The sequence below is a fragment of the Artibeus jamaicensis genome, unplaced genomic scaffold (assembly GCF_021234435.1).
Source record: "Artibeus jamaicensis isolate MK-2021 breed Jamaican fruit bat unplaced genomic scaffold, CSHL_Jam_final scaffold_854, whole genome shotgun sequence".
NCBI classification, from domain to species: Eukaryota; Metazoa; Chordata; class Mammalia; order Chiroptera; family Phyllostomidae; genus Artibeus; species Artibeus jamaicensis.
In genome coordinates, this window is record NW_026522058.1 from 457,759 (window position 1) to 480,421 (window position 22,663).

The window sequence follows — 22,663 nt, forward strand, 5'->3', positions numbered from 1 at the left end:
TCTCACATAGATTAAAAAAAAAGAGTAGTTAGTAATCTTGGTATGTGTGGAAGATAATCTGACTAAATATAGCTTTTAAGTGTCAAACAAATATAAATGAATTATGATCTAAGGGACAAGAATGTAAAGAGAAAAAGAGGCAGTACCTTCAGTTAAGGAAAGGTTTTTATTTTTCATTCCTTGGAAGAAGAGAGATGCTTATTGTCCATTTTTAAACAATGAAGTTAGAATTTGGCCTATGGTTGACTTTCATCTTCTCTGATTATGCTGAAAAGACTCGAAAATACCAACATTTGCTTGTTCCCTAAATGATATATTTTCATACAAAGCTGAAAGAGTAACCACACAGGATAAAGGAAAAGAACTCACAGCTTTCGGGGTTGACTGGATATTTCACCTCTGGTTTTTACATCTGTCATGTGCTCCTTGAAGGTGGGAGGGGCTGTGTAGCTCAGCCTGTCCCTTGGCTCTGAAAGTTTAGACAAAAGATGCAGACTCTGGCAACAGATTTCTCTAGAATACCAAGTGCTAGCACTGGAACACCAAATTCTGGAAGCAGGGACCCTTGAGACTGGGGAAATCTTTATATGACCACTGACCCCAACGGAGAGGTTCTCAGTCCTTACCCCTGCATACACATGCAACTACAGGTTTTTAAGTCAACAGGACTACAGACTCTCAAAGTAAGTGAGTATAAAAGGCAAGAAAGTACAAGCTTGCCCAGGCCTGGTGTATAATTGGTACTCGATAATGCTGAAGTTAAACTGAACTGAAATTTGAAATTACTTAGTTTTTCTAATTTTAGCTGTTTTTGCAAAGATTTGGTTGGCTCAAGTAGGGAGCTTAGAAATGGAGGAGCATGCTAAACAAAACCTAACATTGAATCCCAGGGTAAAGACACTCCATTCCTATGGATCTAACTCAGAGCTGAGGAAATTTAGGAGGAGCAGGAAATTTACACACAAAAGTTTGCTTAATCCAATGTTGTGTTTCACAGCAGCCAGAGAGGCTCAGCCACTTGGAACACAGGAAGAGGAGAAATTGTAGCTCCTCACTCACAGCCTGACTTTTGGCCTGGACTTCAGGAATGGGCTTTGGGAATCTCTGAACCCACGGAATTGTATGCAAAGTTTTGTTTAAGTGTTGTGCATTTTTCTTGGGAGGAGGCCTTGCTTTGATTATCTTTTCAAAGGAGTCCACTTCCCCCAAAAGGCTAAGAGCTCCAGTTTTAGAAGCACAGCCCCAGAGTTCCCGAGTCCCAGTAGAGGTATCTATCTTAAGAACACTGAGTCTCACACCTAAGTGGGAGGGACATCAACGTTCTCTCTGCTGTTTTCTAGCCCCACTGCAGGACTTCACTAGCAAATTGCCGTTCAGGTTGTCTGACAGTCCTCTGAGCAGTACTTCAGGGTGAGAACTGAGATTTTTGAACCTGACATCCCACTCAGGGCAGAAAATAAACCCCCAACCTTTCAGGGAGGTAGAAAGGAATGCAAATAAGAGAACAAATAACAAAATAGAGTGGCGGGCGAATGAAGCAGTGAGGAGGAAAATGTGGCTGGCAAATCAACCTTCCACAGTGTCCCAGCCCTGTCGGGGACACAGGCCTGCCTGAGCCTCACCCCTGTTGGGTTTCTTCTGCATCACTGGCGCGCCGGCACTGTGGAGCTGTCTCTGTCTCACGTGGGACCGAGGCAGGGTGCGGCGGGAAACAGGGGGGCCCTCGCGCTGGAACTGCTGTTGCAGCCCAAGCACCACGGGACGCTGCCGCCACCCCGGGCTCCGCCACCGCCTAGCGGGCTCCGAGGGTTGCTCCAGGGTCGTCACCTCTGCCCTCCGGTCCCTGCCCACAGCGGTCAGTCGCAGCAAGGCTGTCCTCATCCTAAGTGTGAAAATAGAATTCGATGTATGTGATCTCTGTGACGGTTATTTCTAGAGTTTATTTGGTGGCAAATAATCTGAATTGATCTATGATATAAATTTATCTACCATAGTCCGTTATTTACACTTAAAATTTTTATTTTCTAGAAAAAAATCTGTCCCCAGTACACTGTAACACTTTGAGGGCAAGGACACAGGGTTCGTTTCATCTTTGCCCATTCTGTTGCAGCGATCACAATATACTTGTGTATATTTATTTTTTAATTATATGCATTTACTTCTATACTAATAAATTATGGCCATTATAAACATAAACAGCACACTAATTTTTAAAGGGAGGATAATTACATATAAGTAGAAATGTTAACATTTACTTCTCCCAAGCCAATTGTCTGCACACCTGTGTATATGCACCCAACTCTGAGGACTAGTCTCCTACAGCCCCTGGCATACTCAAAGCCTTATCCATAGCAGATAGTCATCACTCTTTTTTGTCTTGACCTAAAATCATGCTTTTTACTATTATCATCAGATTCTATGGTCCCACTGCCTAGCAGTCCTGACATTTACTGCCCATGTGTCTTTGGGCATGTCATTAAATTTTGTGCTCAATTTCCTGATCTATGAATAAAGATAAAAACTGTACCTGCCCCATTAGACTGTAAGGAAGATTAAGTAAATTAATATATGTAAGTGCTTAGGACAGGGATGGTGCACTGTAAGCACTGTATGAGTTAGCTATTATTACTTATGTTTATATCCAGATAAAGAAATCAAGGCATAAAATAGCTTAGTAACTTGCCTAAAGCCAGGGAGGGAGGATGGAACCCAATTCAGCCATTTAATATCTATAATCTCAGATACTTTTTGGTTAACAACCAAGAAGCAAGATTTTTTGACCCATGCAACGTTCTGACTTCAGATTCTTGAGTTCTCCACAATATAAAAGAATCTCCAGCTCTGAATAGCACTGGTTTACAGTGGAAACCTGCAATTTTGTAGATTCTAAATGAAGTTCTGAACCACTATTAGGCATTACGATAAAAAAGCAAAAAACTGCTCTTGACATTGGGGAATGGGTTTGACATAGCTAGTCCTCAGTGTTGATTGAAGTTTTCCTGGTGCTTACAACTAGGCCTTTTTATTGTCCTGTTGGGCACAATCTCACAGAATACGAATATCAGACAAGGCCATTTGAGACTAAGGAAGAATGATACAAAGTAAGTCCACTGTATAATTTTGTCTAAGCACAGACAAAAATGCAAGGTCACTGTGCCACCACAAAATACCCAACATCCCTTTCTCCTGGCTAACATGAGTGACTGCTACTTCTTTACCTATTAGAGATATAGCCTCATTCTCTTACCTCCCCGTAGATGAGATTTTTAAGATACGCAAACGCAAAAGTGTCTCTACTGTCTGAAATTTCCAAACCTGGAACAAACTCCTGTTACCTTGGACTTTTCTCCAAATCACTCAACTGAAGCTTGAATCCTATAATAGGTTCTTTCTAAAACATTCCTGAGGTGGACACCCATGGTGTGCATTTTTTCTAGCTGCAATGAGTGACAAACTCGACTTGCTCAACTATAGGTGTGTTCCTGTTGGTCTTTGCCTGGAAGGCACTGACACCAATATCTTCGAGATATGTCCTAGATATATAATCCTGGAACTTTCATTCTTCCCATTGGTTTATCTACCTAATCTCCATCTCAGATTCCTCTCCAGGTCCCTGGTGTACTTTTGAAAGCCAGCACTATAAGGTCACTGTATATAGATTTTTGAGTTAAGAGCTTTCAGCTCTGCCACTCACTGGCTGTGACTTAACCTCTTGGTTAAGTCATATAGTTAATACATATAAAGCACTTACAACATACTTCTATATAATAAATGATTGATTTAATTTTTGGTTTGTTTTATAAATTGAAAAAAAACCCTCTCTTACTTAATCCTACAGTCCTTGTTCCCTGAGATTTTGCTATTCCCCTTGTCCCTACCCCCTTTTTGGAGGCCATGGCATAATCTTGCCCAGGATTTTGCTCTGTGAGTTAAAATAGCTCTTGATAATGCTTTGTGGCCTCTGGCCACAGTCTATTGACCCGTTTGGCAAGAAAACAAAATAAAGCAATATTGCTTTCAAAAATTATTTTTAAGTTAACCATTTGTGATATTTGAATTATTTTCTGGTGAAGACAACTCAGGAAAATGTGTTCTTTCTGGTTTAGTGTGGTATGGGCCTGATGTAGATACAGCTTTTAAAGACATAGGAACTTGAGATACCTTTTGATCTCATCCCGTTGCTTCCAAGAAAGCTCCTTCAGCAGCATGTGCTCTTCATGAAGACGAAACAAACTGTCCTCTAATTCTCTCCGGCTCATCTTGCTCAAAGTTGGTTGAATTTTAATTTTCTTACCTACACTCCCAGGCAAGAGCAAATGGAGATTAATTTTACATGTCATTTTAAAAACCCATCAGGTCCCTCATCACATTTTGTCCAGAGGGCTTAAGTCTTTCCTGAGTCAAATATTTAAGAAGAAATGAAGAAGTGTATGAAATGTGTACTAATGGACCTCTTTATCATTCCATGTCACTCTTAGATGAGGAATATCATTTCATGTCATTCTAACATGAGGTATGATTCAACTTCCTGTCTAGAAAGAACATTCTAAAAAAAACATCAAATAGAGCTATTAGCGTGCCTAATTTGTCTTTTTAATTTAACTTCTCTTTTTTCTTCTTATTAGATAATTTGGGCCTAGACAAGGATTGTGCCCACAACTGTCTTAAAATCTCCTATTAGAAAAAGGGTAGAAACATTTCTTTTTTTTTATTGTTATCCTATCGCAGTTGTCCCAGTTTCCCCCCTTTGCCCTCCTCGGCCCAGCCTACATCCTGCTCCCACAGTCAATCCCCACACCGCTGTTTATGTCCATGGGTCCTTCACACCCGTTTTACCACTAGTCCTTTCCCCTTCTTCCCGCCATTATCTCCCTCTTCCCTCCCCTCTAGTTTCTATCACTCTGTCCATGTTTTCATGTCTCTGGTTCTATTTTGCTTGTTAGTTTATTTTGTTCATTAGATTCCTCTAATAAGTGAAATCGCATGGTATTTGACTTTCACTGACTGGCTTATTTCACTTAGCATAATATTCTCCAGTTTCATCCATGCTGTCACACAAAGTAGAATTTCTTTCTTTCTGTTGCAGTGTGTAAATGTACCAGTTTTTAATCTAATCATTTACTGATGGGCACTTACACTGTTTCCAACTCTTGGCAATTATAAATAGCAATTTTAGGAACATAGGGGTTAATAAATTCTTTTGAATTGGTGTTTTAGGATTCTAAGGGTATATTACCAGCAGTGGCATCACTGGATCGAAAGTAAATCCATTTTTAACTTTTGAAGAAATTTCATGCTGTTTTCCACAGTGGTCACACCAGTTTACTTTCCCATCCACAGTGTACTAAGTTTCCCTTTTCTCCACATCCTCACCAGCACTTGTTTGTTGAATTATTAATGACAGACATTTTGACAAGAGTGAGGTGGTGTCTCATTGTGGTTTTAATTTGCATCTCTCTGATGCCCAGTGATGCTGAGAATCCTTTCATATGTCTCTAGGCCCTCTGTGTGTCCTCCTTGGAGAAGTGTCTATTCAGAACCTTTGTGTATTTTTAATTGGATTATTTGTCTTCCTAGTGTTGAGTCATAATTTCTTTATATATTTTGCAGATTAAACCTTTGTCCGATGTATTATTGGCAAATATGTTCTCTGATATGTTTGGTTCCCTTTTCATTCTGCTGATGTTTTCTTTAGCTGTGCAGAAGCTTTTTTTTTTTTAAAGATTTTATTTGTTTATCTTTAGAGGGGAAGGGAAGAAGAGAAGGAGAGAAATATCAATGTATGGTTGCCTCTCATGCGTCCCCTGCTGGGAACTGGCCTGCAACCCAGGCATGTGCCCTGACTGGGAATTGAACCGCAATCCTTTGGTTCACAAGCCTGCGCTCAATCCACTGAGTTACACCAGCCAGGACAGAAGCTTTTTAATTTGATGTAGTCCCATTTGTTTTTTTTTCTCTCTTTTATTTCTCTTGCCCTAGGAGATATATCAGCAAAAATATTGCTGCATGGGATATCTGAAATTTTACTGGCTATGTTTTCCACTAGGACTATGGTGTTATGACTTATATTTAAGTCTTTTCTCCATTTTGAGTTTATTCTGGTATATGGTGTGAGTTGGTGGTCTAGTTTCATTTTTATTGCATTTACCTGTCCATTTATTGAAGATAAATTTATTGAACAACATTTATTGAAGAGGCTATTTTTACTCCATCATATGTTCATGCCCTCTTTGTCAAATATTAATTGCCCATAGAGTCATTGGTTTACTTCTGGGCTCTCTGTTCTATTTCACTGATCTGTGTGTCTGTTCTTATGCCAGTACCAGGCTATTTTGATTATAGTGACCTTGTAGTATAGTTTTATTATTAGGTATTGTGATCCCTCCAACTTTATTCTTCTTTCTCAAGATTGCTGTGGCTAGTTAGATATTTTTTGGTTCTGTATAAATTTTTGGAATATTTGTTCTAGATCAGTGGAGAAACAATTTTTAACTACTAAGAGCAATCTCATTTGTTTCTGTGGTCTGGAGAAACTGTTCCCATTAACCGCCTCCTTGGAATAGAGCCTCTGCTCGCTCTAAGCCGAGGAAACTAGAACATACTTTCCAGTGTGTGAGTTTTCACTGGCCCAGGGTCAGCTCTGCTCTCATGGGAACCATTCTGAAACCACAGACCTCAAAATACAGCTCCTTCTCTAGAAAAAAGGGAGCTCAGAACTTCAATCTCAGAACCACTTCAGCCACCACTACTGTCTCTCTGATCTGTCCTTTGGAAATGATGACTAGTAAGTTTTTTTCTAAACAACTTTATTGAGATATAGTTGACATGTAATATACTGAACATATTTAAAGTATAAAATTTAATTATTTTTGCATATGTATATGTGAAATCATTACAATTAACATAAAGACGCACATGCCCACATATCTATTTCCACATGCTAGAAATCACAAGTTCACTCTGATACCTCCATTTAAGATCCAAAGTCGTATGGTTTATTCTAGCCTTCTCCTTTCCATAATTGCATCTCTCTCCTCAGTGAGAAGCCAGCTCCCACCATCCTCAATATATTTATTTATTTCCTCAATGTCTTTGAATGAAACTAGTCTCTCAGCTATGTGAACTATCTTCTTATCTAGGACACTGTTGAATCAGTCTGGCCTGTATAAAATCAGTCACATCCTGCCCCCCCCAATCATGTGGCCTACTGACTCATACTTGTCTGCAAAGGCAGAGAAATACCCCATCAACCCTGGTATTACAACTGCCGAAGTTTCTTTTTTTTCACATTATATTATATTATGTTCTTTCTCTTACTTTGTTTTTTTATAAATTTATAATGTATTTTCAGTAGTACAGATAAATCTAATAAAATTGTTATTACGAACATGATTATTTCCCTTCGGAATTAGTGAAATTAAAAAAAACATAATTTTTGAAAATATGCCAAAAATATTCCCTTAATGTGGTCATATCTGTTTATGGCATCAAAAGATTTTCTTCTCCTAAATAAAGTTACTAAGATAATTTTAAGATTACTTAGAATAGAAACAAAAAAAGATACAACTTTCAAACCTATCAACTTACAAAATGATGTGGCTAATTGCTAGACAGACTTAGCTTAACAAAAATACTTGTCACTAAGAAGAAAATTTGTAACATGACCATAAACATTTATAAAAGTTAATTTACCGGCACTTCTCTTCATTTATTTTTAGCTATTTCATAACTAACAGAAGGGAAATTGGACACAGTTTGTATAAAACCTACCAAAGTTTCTTTTTTCACAAAGTAAATGTGTAAACCCTTCACTTTGCTACCGTGTTCTACAACTCTTTAATTGTGCTGAAGAAATATTGAGTCTTTTAGATTTTTGGTTGTTTGGATGGCTTCCAAACTAAGTAAATTCTCTAGGTGTTAGTTTCTGTACAATTAGGTCAGTTCTATGACTTTTACAACTTTGAAAATTATCTCAGCCAATTTATTTTCATGTGCTTTGTTTGCGGAACAGTTAAAACTTTGAGAAGCCTAAAATTCCCAAATCTGCATTGCTAAAAAGCATCAAGGACAGTATAGATTTTTCACCATTAAAATATTATAAACTCATTAGCATCAGAAATTGAATGAGCTCTAGACATTACATGGATTTTGTTACCTCTCAGCTTGACTAGGTCCTTCTATGGGTCCTGTTTTTGTTTAATATTTTTATTGATTATGCTATTACAGTTGTCCTGATTTTCCCCCTTGAGACCCCTTCACCCAGAACCACCTACTCCCATAGGCAATCCCCCCACTATTGTTCATGTCCATGCATTATTCATATATGTTCTTTGGCTACTCCATTTCCTATACTGTACTTTACATCACCACGATTATTCTGAGATTATCTATTTGTACTTCTTTTTTTTGGTTTCTTAACAAATATTTATTCAGCATCTTCTAATAGTATAGAACTGTGCTACCATATATTTAAGTAGGGTAATTTCTTTTTTTTAAATTTTATTTAGTTATTTTTCAAGTACAGTTTTTTTTCTATTTGTATTTCTTAATCCCCTCATCTTTTCCTCCATTCCCCCACATCCCCCTTCCATTGGAAAACTATCAAAACGCTCTCTATATCCATGATTCTGTCTCTGTTCAACTTGTTTGCTTAGTTTGCTTTTTAGATTCAATTGTTGATACATACACATTTATTGCCATTTTATTTTTTATAGTTTTGACCTTCTCTTTCTTAAATAAGTCCCTTTAACATTTCATATAATAATGATTTGGTGATGATGAACTCCTTAGCTTTTTCTTATCTGGGAAACTCTTCATCTGCCCTTTGATTCTAAATGATGTTTGCTGGGTAGAGCAGTTTTGGTTGTAGGTCCCTGCTTTCTGTGACTTTAAATATTTCTTGCCAATCCCTTCTAGTCTGCAGTTTCTTTTGAGAAATCAGTTAACAGTCTTATGGTAATTCTTGTGTAGGTAACTAACTGATTTTCTTTTGCTGCCTTTAAGACTATCTCTTTATCTTTTTTAAAAATCATTTTTATTTATTTACTTTTAGAGACAGAGGAAGGGAGGGAAAGAGTGAGAGAAACATCAATGTGTGGCTGCTTCTCATGCACCTCCTACTGGGGACCTGGCCTGCAACCTGGGCATGTGCCCTGACTGGGAATCCAACAGGCGACACTTTGGTTCCCAGGCAGGCACTCAGTCCACTGAGCCACACCAGCCAGGGCAGATTATCTTTCTTTAAACTTTGGCATTTTAATTATGATGTACCTTGGAGTAGGCCTCTTTGCCTCCATCTTCTTTGGGACTCTGTGCTTCCTGAGCTTGCATGTTTATTTTTTTCATAAAATTAGGGAAGTTTTCTTTCACTATTTTTTTCAAATAGATTTCCAATTTCTCGCTCTTTCTCTTCTCCTTCTGGCACCCCTATGATGTGAGTGTTGGACCTCATGGAGTTGTCCCAGAGGCTGCTTATACTATCCTCTTTTTTTTTTTTGATTCTTGTTTCTTCTTGTTGTTCTGATTGGTTATTTTTGCTTCCTTATGCTCCAAATCATTCATTTGATTCTCAGCTTCATCCACTCTACAGTTGTTTTCCTGTAAATTGTTCTTTATTTCAGTTAGCATATCCCCCATTTCTGACTGGATCATTTTTTATGCTGTTGAGGTCCTCACTGAGTTCCCTGAACATCTTTAAGCCCTCAGTGAGTTCTCTGAACATCTTTATAACCAGTGTTTTGAACTCTGCATCTGATAGCTTGTTTATCTCCATTTCATTTGGGTCATTTTTCTGGAGTTTTGATCTGTTCTTTCATTTGGACCATGTTTCTTTATCTCTTTGGTTTGGCAGCCTCCCTGTGTTTATTTCTTTCTGTTAGGTAGATCTGCTTTGACTTCATGTCTTTTAGTGTGGCCTAATGTAGTAGGTGTCCTGTAGGGTCAAATGGCACAGCACCCCCTATCACACAAGCTAGATAATTGAGGTATGCCTTTTGTGTGGGCTGAGTAAACTTTCACTTGTAGTGACCCTTTAATTGCTGTTGGCAGGTCAGTTGAGGGGGATATTTACCCAGGCCAGTCAGCTGCAAGGACTGGCTGTGACTATTGACCAAGGAACCTCCATCCTCTGTGGAGGACCAGCTGTGCAAGGGCAAGGTGGTCTGCAGCTGTTCCCTGGATGTGTAGGCTCTGGGCTTTCCCAGGTAGTACAGGCCAAGATCAGTCTCAATCTGTGTTTTGCCCAGTGAATGGTAACTCTGTGTTTAACATTATGAGGAACCATCAAACTATTTTCTAATGCTGTTGCACCCTTTTACATTCTTACCAGCAATGTATAAAAGTTCTAATTTCTTCATATTCTCACCCATATTTGTTATTGTTATTGTTATTGAAGTGGTATCTTGTGCTTTTTTAAAATTTATTCTTTGTCTTTGTGGTTTTGATTTGCACTTCCCTAATTAATAATCACAATGACCATTTTTCATGTGTTTGTCATTCATTTGTATATCTGCCATGGGAAAATGTCTTCTCAGCTCCTTTGCCCCTTTTCAAATTGGGTTATTTATCTCTATATTTTTGGTTGTAAGAGTTTTTTAATGTATTTTAAGTGCAAATCTTTTATCAGACACATACTCTGCAAGTATTTTTCTAGTTTATGGCTTATCTTTTTCTTCATTTTGTCCTTTGATTCACAAAAGTTTTAAAAAATTTTGATGAAATCCAGCTTACCTGTTTTTTTCATCACTTGTACTTTTGATTTCATGTCTAACTTCATATTGTAATAATGAATTTTATATTTTAAGTTATTGTATTTGATCTATGATTCATTTTTAGTTAATTTTTAATATGGCATGAGGTAAGGATCCAGCATCATTATTTTGCATATAATTATCCAATCAATTGTCTCAACACCATTTGTTGAAAGTACAAGTCTTTCCCCACTGAGTTTTCTTGGCATGTTTGTCAAACATAAATTAACCATAAATGTAAGTGTTCATTTCTAGACTTTCAATTCTGTTCTGTTGATCTGCATGCCTATCCTATGCCACTACCATGCTGTTTTGATTACTGTAATTCTATAGTATGTTTTGAAATCAGGATGTGTGAGTCCTCCAATTTTGTTCTTTTTCGAGATTATTTTTCTATATAGGGTCCCATGTGTTTCCATATGAACTTTAGAATCATCTTGTCAATGTCTGCAAAAGAAGGCAACTGAAATTTTGATAGGTTTGCATTGAATCCATACAGAAATTTTGTCAGTATTGCTATTTTATCAATGTTAAGTCTTCAAATCCATGAGCATGTGATTTCTTACTATATATTTAAATATTCTTTAATTTCTTTCCATGATATTTTATAGTTTTCAGTGTACAAGTTTTATACTTCTTTGTTAAATTTATTTCTATGCATTTTATTCTTTTTGATGATATTGTAAGTGGAATTATCTTAATTTATTTTCAGTTCATTTATTGATAATATATAGGAATATCTTTGCTTCTTAAACCTTACTGAATTTATTTATTAGTTCTAATAACTTTTAATGCATTTTTTAGGATTTTCTGTATACAAAATCATGTAATCTGTGAATAAAGATAGTTTTACTTTTTTGCTTACTAATTTGGATCCTTTTATTTCTTTTTCATGCCTAACTTCCAAGGATAGAACCTTCTTTAAAATGTTGAATAGCAGTGGCAAGAGTGGACACCCTTGTCTTTTTCTGGATCTTGGAGGGAAAGCTTTCAGTCTTTTACTATTAAGAATAATTTTAGCTACAACTTTTGTAGATAACACTTATCAGGTTAAATAAAATTTCTTCTGTTAGTAGTTGGTTGAGTAATTTTATCATGAAAGAATATAGGATATATTAAATGTATTTTTCTGTGCACATTGATATGATCACACTTTTTTGTCCTTTATTCTATCAATATGATATATTACATCGATGGATTTTCATATGTTAAACCAAACTTGCATTCTTGGAGTAAGTTTCATTCGATTATGGTACATAATTCTTTTTATATGTTGTTGGATTCAGTTTGCTATTATTTTGTTGGAGATTTTGTGCCTAAGGTAATAAGGAATGTTGATCTACAGTTTGTTTTCTTGTGCTGTCTTTGGTTTTGACCTCATGTAATAAATTGGGAAGTGTTCTGTTTTTATTTTTTGGAAGAGTTACCTACAGCCAATATTGGTCTATCCAGCAAACATATCATTTAGAATGGGAGGGCAGATAAAGCGCTTCCCAGACAAGAGAAATCTAAAGGAGTTCATCATTACCAAACCATAATTGTATGAAATATTAAAGGGACTTATTTAAGAAAAAGATCAAAACTATGAACAATAAAATGGCAACAAATAATATCTATCAACAATTGAATTTTAAAAATCAAAGTAAGCAAACAAGAATAACATGGACAGAATCATGGATACTGAGAGCATTTTGGTGATTGCCAGATACAAGGGGGCTATAGAGGAATGGGTGAAGAGGTGAAGGTATTAAGAAGTACATATAGGGTCTTGGCTGGTGTGGCTCAGTGGATTGAGCACTGGCCTGAGAACCAAAGTATTGCCTGTTGGATTCCCAGTCAGGGCACACGTCTGAGTTGTGGGCCAGATCCCCATAGGGGGTGCTGGAGAGGCAGCTACACATTAATGTTCCTCTCCCTCTCTTTCTCCCTCCCTTCCTCTGTCTCTAAAAATAAATAAATAAAAATCTTTAAAATAAAAGAAAAAAAAGAATTACAAATAATGCCCTGGCTGGTATGGTTCAGTGGATTAAGCACCAGCCTGTGAACTAAAAGGTTGTTGGTTCAATTCCCAGTTGGGGTACTTGCCTGGGTTGCAAACCAGGTAGTTACAGAATAGTCAATATGAAATACAGTATAGGAAATGAAGTAGCCAAAGAACCTACGCATGACCTATGGACATGAACAATGGTGGGGGAATTGCCTGGGAGGTAGGAGGCACTCAGTGGAAGGAAGCAAAGGGGGAAAAATTGGGACAACTGTAACAGCATAATCAATAAAATATAATTCAAAAAATTAAAAATATAAACATTAGAGCTACCATATGACTCAGGAATTTCACTTGTAGGTATACACCTAAGAGAAATGAAATCATGTCCATATACAAACATATACATAGATGTTCATAGCAGCATTATTCAAAAATTGAAAACAACCCAAATGTCCATCAATTGATCAGTGTATGAACAAAATGTGGCATGCCCATACAATGATATTTTATTCAGCAATAAAATGGAAGGTAAATGCTACAACACATATGAACTTTGAAAACAGTATGCTAAATGAAAGAAGCCAGACCAAAAAAAAACCCATATATTATATGATTTCACTTACATAAAATGTCCAAAATAAGCAAGGCTATAGAGAGTGCAAGCAGACTAGAAATTATCAGAGACAGGGCATGCAGACACTATTAATGTCTGCTATAGGGTTTCTTTCTGGGGTGATTAAATGCTCTAAAATTAGTGGGGATAACTGTACAACTCTGTAATATAGTAAAAATTACTGAATTGTGTACATTTAACAAGTGAATATTATGGTATGTAAATTATTCCTAACAAAACAGTTATTTATAATGTACAAAGTATGTCCAGAAAAGTCCAGCCATTGTTAATATAACGAGAATAATTCATGTGACATCAATGTAACGTGGCAGCCAAGGGGAGTGGACTGGAATGCATGTGCATGAACAATGATGATTACCCTGTACTAGTCAACGTGGGCAGTAGGCATCATTGAGTGAGCTTGTGTACTGTGCGGCTGTCACATTCAGAATGACTGAATGAATAGAGCAATGAATCTGCATCGAATTTTGTGTTAAGCTTGAACATTCCTCCGCGGAAACTATTTGGATGATTCAGAAAGCTTTCGGGGATGATGCAATGACTACAGTGCAAATGAAAGTGTGGCACAAACCTTGCAAAGATGGCGGAGAATCTGTTGAAAGTGATTCATATTCTGGAAGGCCTGCAACAAGCAGGACACCTGAGAATGTTGAACATGTACAGGGTTGCAATCAACAAAGATGGGAGAACTGTGTGAGGTCCCACGGTGTTTACTTTGAAGGGGACTGAGTTGTTATCATCCTAGTACAATGTTTCTTGTATCTTGTATCTTCTTCAATAAATGTTTCTATTTTTCATATTACATGGCTAGATATTTTCTGTATTATGTAAAACATAAATTATATACGCATAATATAATCATGTTCCTTTATATGTTATTATATTTATTTAACACATATAAATGAGGAAATAAAACATGTGAAGAATAACATATACACAAACAAATGCCAGCTTAAGAAAGAAGAACATTGCTAGTACACTAAGAACTCTCTAAGTTCTTCACCCATATATTTCCCTTTTCCTGCAGAGGTGACCACCATTTTGAATGTTGTATTAATAATTGCTTTCTACTGTCTATAACTTGGTAAAAATTAAACTTATTACAAACATAATAAATTTATTATTTTATTTTATGAATATATATCAATGTATATTCATTTTCTGATCAATGGACATATGTTATTTCAATCTTTTACTACTATAAATGATGCTGCTGTGAACATTCTGGTATATGTCTCCTGGTACATATATGCAAACATTTCTTCCCTGGACAGGTAGCTGAGTTGGTTACAATGTCATTCCCCTCATAAGCCAAAGTTGTGGGTTCAGACCCCAGTCAGAGCACTTATAAGGATCAACCAATGAATGCATAAATTAGTGGAACTACAAATGGATGTTTCCTTCTTTCTTTCTCTCTCCCTCCCTCCTTCCATCCTTCCTCTGTCTCTCTAAAATCAATTAAATTTTTTTTTTACATTTCTGCAAGTTTTTTCCTGACCGGTGTGGCTCAGTTGGTTGGGCAGCATTCTGCAAAGCAAAAGATTGCCAGTTAGATTCCTGGTCAGGGCACATGCCTGGGTTGCAGGTTCTGTCCTGCAGTCAGGGTGCGTGCAAGAGGCAATGGATCATTGTTTCTCTCACATGAGTGTTTCTCTCCCTCTCTTTTCCCTCCCTTCCCCTCTCTCTAAAAATAAATAAATAACCTTTAAATTTCTGCAGATTTTATACCCAGATGTAAAGTTCATGTTCAACATGTCTCACAGCAACAGAGTGTGAGCTGTTTTAATTTTAAAAGGCATCCACCTTGAGGCATTCTATTTACCTTTCGACGGTGGTACCATTGGGAGGTATTGAATCTATGCCCCTAACAGGTTATTTATTGTATTGTTCATCAAGAGATGTGATGTCGTCTCAGTTCACAAGCTGTAAGAGGTCCCAGAGGACACTGAAATTAAAAAAAATGTCCAGCCAATTACATAAAATTTTCGAATACCTTCTGCTATACTTAAGGCTATACTTAAGTTGTAGCAGGACTTTCTCAACACTTTCATGATGGTATATGACACTCATAGTGTTGCAGTGGTGGTATGAGACCACAGTCTATACCAAAGAGCAAGACCAAGCCTATAGTAATAATGACATCACTTTAAAAAATGAAATCAGTTTTTTCTAATTATAGAACTGATGTATTTCAATTTGGATCATTCATTAAATGTCTTCTCAGCCTGGAAGCCAATGACCATTCCCTTTCTCTGGGAAATGAGCCTCTGCCCTCTCATCCGCATTCTATTTACAGGGACTAGATCTCCAGTTTATACTCCTTGATCCAGTCCCCAGTCATTGTTCATCGGACCAGTGGTAGAAAAGTGACCCAAGCTGGGCCAATCAGATTCTGTTTCTCAGTTGGTTGGAATGGGGCTATGAAATGGGGCCTCAGTGGATGACTAGAACTATTATGTAAAATTGGGAGATCTAGGGTGGTAATATTCAGCTTTGTAGCCTGATTTACCAGGGAAATCTATTTGTAAAGTCACTTTACACCTTGGTCAGCACTCTGTTTCTGGATTACAGTGTCTAATATCCTGGCTTTAAATGGTGTGTGTGTGTGTGTGTGTGTGTGTGTGTGTGTGCTATTGTTTCCAAAATTTTTATCTCCAGCCCTGTCTTTCAAATTTGCTGATCTTCCTCTCTTTTAAATATTTCCTCTTGCATGACCACTAGGTATTTTAAACTCACCTGTCTCACACAGAAATTTTGCTTTCTCTCTCAAACATGATCTCCCAGTCTTTACCTTTTTAAATGGCATTACTAACCTACCAGTTCCCAAAGCCTTGATTTCTCCCTTCTGTTATTCGTTACCAAATCCTCTAGGTACTTTCTAAAAAACATCACATTATCTCCACAGCTATCACTATAATTCAAGCTATCTCTGTCTCTTCAACTTCAATACCATGTTTTCCTAATGCTCCTCCCATTTTCTGCTCTCTATCCCTCTCCCACTGAATCTCCCTGAAATACCAGATTGATCTTAATAAAACAACTAATTCATTGCATCTCCTGCGTAAAATTGTCCGGTGGCTTTTTTTCACATTTAAACTAAAATCTAGGCCCTGGCTGGTGTGGCTCAGCAGATTGAGTGTGGATTTCGAACCAGAGGGTCTCCAGTTCCATTCCCAGCCAGGGCACATGCCTGGGCTGCCAGCCAGGTCCCCAGTATGGGGCGCTCAAGAGGCAACCACACATTGATGTTTCTCTCCCTCTCTTTCTCCTTCTCTTCTCCTCTCTCTAAAAATGAATAAATAAAAGCTTTAAAATAAAATAGAAACTCCTTATTGTGGCCTACAGAGCTCTCTACCATCTGACCTTCCTTCTGTTTCTCAGATTACACCTTCTAGTTCACTGCATTCCATGGCCACAGGCCCCCAGACATCAAGCTCCTCTCTGCTCCCCCAGACATCAAGCTCCTGCTTGCCTCAGGCCCTTTGTAGGTTGCTGGAATGCTCTTTCCTTGCTCTTTCCAGGGCTAGTTCAGTCTCTCAGGATCTTTTCTTCTGCCAAGCGGACTTTCTCTGACCTTCATGACTAAAGTGAGTCCTACTGTCATACTGCCCTATTTATTTACCGTTGTAACATTTACCATACTCAGAAACTACCTTCATTTTCCACACATGTTTCTTGGTTATCTCCTTTCACGAAAACATAAGGACTTTGGAGGGAGAAAATTGGTTTATACTGTTAATTTCTATTTCCCAGTACCTAAACAGCTCCTAGAACATATTAGGCACCCAGCAAATATATGGAGAATACATGAATAAATGAATAAATAAACAAATCAAGAAAGAATGACATTGACTGGCTGAGATGAGTCCAAAAGTGTTGAAATTTTTCTGTTTTTGATTTCCATCTTTTCCATAGCCTGTCTCTGCTCCTGTCCTTCTGTTCTATAGGAGGGTCCTGTATCCTGTGCAACAAATTCCCCCTTTTTTCTGAAGCTGGCTTGACTTGTGAACTGAGAAGACTGTTCACAAACTTGTTTTAAACAAACAGAGGAATATAAAAAAAGGTAAAAAACATGATATTCTACCACTGGGAGAAAACATTAACATTTTGTTGATCTACTTTCCAAATAACTTGAATTGGGTCATTCATATTCTGTTCTATAATGTTTCATTTTTTTAAATCCCAATAAGTGGAGAATATCTTTCCAGTGATGTAATTTTAAATGGATCTATACAGATTTCATAGCATGTCTATTTTAAGAAAGCTGAACAATTATGCAAAAATTGATGTATTCTCACATGTTAGATAATAATTCTAGAATTAAAACAGAATAAAAGCAACCAAGGAGACCACTTTGTTTTCAAGGAAATCTCACATTTAAGGTAGCTTTTGCAGTTTTACTAAGTTACTCTGTCTTCTCATCCTCCTTCTGTAGAGAAGTATCATGAAGGAGAAAGGAGAAGTAACTGCATTGCAGGTTTGGCTCTCTGGATCTGAAGCCATTTGCAAAAATGGAGTGGTAGTGGGCGAAGAGATGCTGTAGTTATTTAATATCTGGCCCAGGAAAGACTGTTGGTTATAATTCTTCCAAAATATACCACCAAAGCTATATACTACTGTGGAGCAGCTGAAAAATACCATTAATGCTGAAGTCAAAGAAGTTCTAAGAATGAAGTGGAGTTTATAAGAATGTCATAAAAGGAAACCCAGGACAGACTGTCAGTGAAGGTGTGTTGAAGAAACATCCAAAATCCAACAACAGCCAGATTTAGTTTCTCAGGGAAAAAAGGAGTGGACAGCAGATGTAAGAAAGGAGGATTCATCAGGTATGTTAACTCAATGGAATGAAAGGCTGAAAGAATTCCCTTGCAGAATTGATACTCAAAGTTGCAGTGCCCTGGGACAAGGGCCGGTGAGTGAGGGTGGAGAGTAACCCTTTACTACTGATACAGGCATAAAGCCAGCTTGATGACACCAGCAATTAAAATTATGTAGCCTTACTCTGATTTTATACTCACTTCTATTTAAATGTGAAGAGGATGAATTGTAAATAGTGGCTGTGACCAAGAGCCTAGGAATAAGAAAGACATGGATTGGTATCCTTCCTTTGCTGTGTGACAATGGACAAGTGACTTAACCACCTTTTAGTTTTTTAGCTATTCAATAGGGAAAAATACTCTCTTTATATAATATTGATGAAGATCAACTGAGATAATGCCTATAAAAAGCTGAGCATAATGCTTGGCACTTCATAGAGGCTCCATACCAGCTAAATGCTGGCTAATTTTGTTGTTTCCACTGAACTAGTCTCTGGTGAATTGATAATTCTATGCTGTATGTATCAGTATAAGTTAATGGTTTATATTATTATATACTATATGTTTTTTGTATGCATTGGTTAATGTGAGTCAGCTCCTTATAGTGCTGATACATCATGTGGTCTCTTTAATAGTCTATAAGCCCTTTTGAGGATATCTTGGTATAGATAGTACCCAGTACAGTACCTTGTACCTGCAGGTATATAATAATTTTCAGCAGATATAGTATTATAACATTGAATTGTGATAGAAATTGTTTTTCTTTTTACAACTTGTTTTAATTACTTTACAAAGTTTTAAATCAATCCCTCTACCCCACAAGAACACAGATTTGAGTAGGAGAGAGGAGAAGAAAAAAAATCAGGTGATAAATCTGCTTAAAGAAATGTCAGTAGCATTTTAACAGAGTATAGGAAATCATGCTGCCCAAAATATTTCTGTCCTTTAAAAATTCAAGGACTAAGTAGGCCTGTGAGAAGTACACTTTTAACACTTTAATTTATTATGGACTAGGAAATCAAGTCTCCTTGTACAAGGAGTTAATGTTAAAAGTCCCAATGAATACTCAAGTTTCTGAAAGGGAGACTGCAGTTGGGCTCCTCCTAGTCAAAGTTCTGGGGGAAGAAAGAGACTGATTAGGAAGAGACCCTTAAAGAACATGGTTTTCCAGTGAGCTAGGGAACTAGGCGGAGCCAACCTTACATAAGAGGTTAGAGGAAAATAAAAGATAAGCACTGAGGAAGAAACTTGGAGTAGAGCTAAAGAGAAGCTTTAGGGAGTAGAGCAGGCTCTGTTATTGCAGTGTGCATTGTATGAATGCTCCAAAGTGATGATAAGAACTCCTGCAATTTGGACTGAACTTAATTTGACAAACATTACTGTGTGTCCATTTTTTTTTCAGTTGCTACAAGAAGAAAAATAGAGCCCTTGCTCTAGGAAGTGAATAATTAAGAGAAAAATGAGAAGAGCACATGTTTAGCTATAAGGTAAATATATATCAAATCAATCAGAGCAGAACAAAACAAAGTGTGAGTGGAAAGGAAGACTGAGATTCATATTCACTTGAAGGATCAAATAAAATATTATGGAGGGACGGTTGTTGTAGTCTGGGAAAGGGTGTGGCATGTGGAGATACTAAATGTTCCTTACAAAAAGGACAGTTGGAACAGAGTCAGGGATGGGGCAAAAAGCAGAGTGGTCTTGCACAATAGCGGGTAGGCATGATGAGTTTGAGAAAGAGTTGTGAAAATTTAAGTGCATGTTTTGGAAGACCTTGCATTTATATTACAGGTCTTTTATTTATTCTGTCAAAATGGCCAGGAAATGTATGCATTTTGAGCACAAGAGCACTAAAATTAAAACTCAAGAAGATTCATCTGCGATTAATGAGTCAGAAATACTGGCACAGAGGAGGAGTGTCCAGGGATATTGCCATGATTCAAGCCAGAGTCTTTGAACTAGAAAGGATAGTGGCTGGGGGCTGGCAGAGTGGGATGGATCACAGAGACCTCGAGGAAGGAAAATCAAAAGACTTTACAGTTAGTTGGGCGTGGGATGGAGTAAAGACAGTGACAGGATTAAAGATGACCTAGTAATGTGCCTGATACCTGGGATATTTGTGGTACAATACAAAATGAATACACTTATTTCACTGTTCTCAAAAACACACCATGGAAAGAAATGAGAGACCATAAATATGTATTAAATATAGACTTACAGTTTTTTGCTGCTCCCAGAGAGCTCTCTACAATTCTTTTCTCTGACTTTTGTGGTGACCTCTAGTAGTACAGAATCCTCTTGTCTGCCTGGCTTATTAAGAGAGGAGTTAATACAGTTCTTTTTAGCTCTTAAGATGTTAACTCTTTGTAGATCAGGGCTTGAAGGCTCTTCAGGGCTTTTCTCTATGCATATTGTTGTTGGAGAAAACAGCTAAAAGATTCCTTAACATACCAACTTCTCAACTAAAACTAAAGCTGAAAATAGATTTGGTTCATTTGTAATTAATAGAAATTTGTTGGTATTGGGCAAATGATCTTTACTTTTTTTTTTAACCTCACTCAAGGATATGTTTATTGATTTGAGAGAGAGAGAAAGAGAAAGAGAGATAAATCAATCAGTTGCCTCCCGCATGCACCCTGACTGGGACTCCATGAACTGGGGATGTGCCCTGACAGGGAATCAAACCCACAACAATTTGGCGTGTGGGATGATGCTTCAACCAATTGAGCAACCTGGCCAGGGCAGGAGAATGTTCTTTAAATCAGTCCCTGAAGGGTAACAATGGGAAGAAATCTTCTGGAGCCCTGAGATCTCTCTGAAGAGAACAAACCCTGTTCCATTGGTGGGATCAGTGGGTCTACTCAATCCACACGTGTCAGAATCCTCTCAAGTAAAAGAACGTGTATGTCCCATTTTACTGTAACTATAGTTTCTAAACCCAACATTGGGATGTAATTATACCACAATAGGACTTGATACTTGAAAATTAGATGTTCTTTAAAATCCTGCATGGCTAGTCACTACCTTCAATTATATATTAAGTGGAAAATGTTCTCAACTATTATATGAAATTCTCTCTTTCATGGATTCATTGCGTGCATCGGGAAAGTTCCCATTCTGCTTACTGACATGAAATGCAGGGCTTCCCAGGAAGGTGAAAAATTATTTAATGGACCCTGTTTGACTTCCCTACACCATGTCAAATAATAAAATAAAATTAAAATAAAATAAAATAAATAAAATAAAATATAAAATAAAATAGTGGAGGAAATACCCTGGCTGGTGTGGCTCAGTGAACTCAGTGCCAGCCTATGAACCAAAAGGTCGCCAGTTCCATTTCCAGTCAGGTCACGTGCCAGGGTTATGGGCCAGGTCCCCAGTTGGGGGCATGTGGGAGGCAGCCAATTGCACATAGGTGTTTCTCTCCCTCTCTTTGTCCCTCCCTTCTATCTAAAAATAAGTAAGTAAAATCTTTTTTTTTTAAGTGAAGGACACCACCTGCCTGGTACAGCTCACTGGATTGAGCATTGCCCGGTGGATTCCCAGTCAGGGCACATGCCTGGGTAGTGGGCCAGGTCCCCCCAGTAGGGAGAGTGTGAGAAGCAACCACACATTGATGTTTCTCTCCCCCTCTTTCTCTCTCCCTTCCCCTTTCTCTAAAAATAAATAAATAACATCTTTTTTTTATATGGAGGAGATCATTAGAAAGTATTGAAATCATCCAAACCCTGGCTGGTGTAGCTCAGTGGATTGAGCACGGGCCTGTGAACCAGTTGGTCGAGGTTTGATTCCTAGTCAGGGCACATGCCTGGGTTGCAGGCCAGTTCCCAGTGGGGGGACACTCGAGAGGCAACCACACATTGATATTTCTTTCCCTCTCTCCTTCTCTTCCCCTCTAAAGATAAATGAATAAAATCTTAAAAAAAAAAGAAATATTTCAGAACACAAGTTTCCCAGATAAAGTGTATAAACACAATATAATATTTTCCCAAGTCAAAGTGACAGAGTTATAAAAACTGGACTTTTTAAAAATGATTTTATTTATTTATTTTCAGAAAGAAGGGAAGGGAGGGAGAGAGAGGGAGAGAAACATCAATATGTGAGAGAAACATTGATTAGTTGCCATTTGTACACCCACAACCCAGGCATGTGCCCTGACAGAATTGAGTTAGCAAACTACTTGTTTGTGAGACAATGCTCAACGCACTGGGCCACACTAGTTAGGGCAAAACTGTCCTTTTTTGCACCCAAGATTGCTTCTTGCCCAAGCTCCTTTATAATGTCTTCTTTCCAATAAGGTTTATTGAATGATCTAAGCAGACATAATGTTACAGAGCAGACGGGGCCCATTCATGGGTCACCTTGGTGTAAGACCGAACAATTAATGCTGGAAGAAGCAGGTCTTTATTTATAACATTCCAACCTTGGGAGAGCTTAGAGTACCTCAGCTTGGAACCCTTCTTTCCCACTAGACCCA

General features: G+C 37.7%; 1 protein-coding gene across 1 annotated transcript in view; it reads right to left on the bottom strand.

The window, feature by feature from the left end:
• The window catches only part of RPGRIP1 (RPGR interacting protein 1), a 67,688-nt gene extending 47,238 nt beyond the window's left edge, over window positions 1-20,450 (bottom strand). The window contains exons 1-4 of the mRNA XM_053660772.1: window positions 20,405-20,450; window positions 4,162-4,294; window positions 1,623-1,882; window positions 370-469 (exon numbers count right to left, since the gene is read on the bottom strand). Of these exons, the coding sequence (XP_053516747.1) occupies window positions 370-469; window positions 1,623-1,882; window positions 4,162-4,259 (458 nt within the window). The 5' untranslated portion in view covers window positions 4,260-4,294; window positions 20,405-20,450. The remainder of the gene's footprint in view (window positions 1-369; window positions 470-1,622; window positions 1,883-4,161; window positions 4,295-20,404) is intronic.
• Window positions 20,451-22,663: the final 2,213 nt, after the last annotated feature.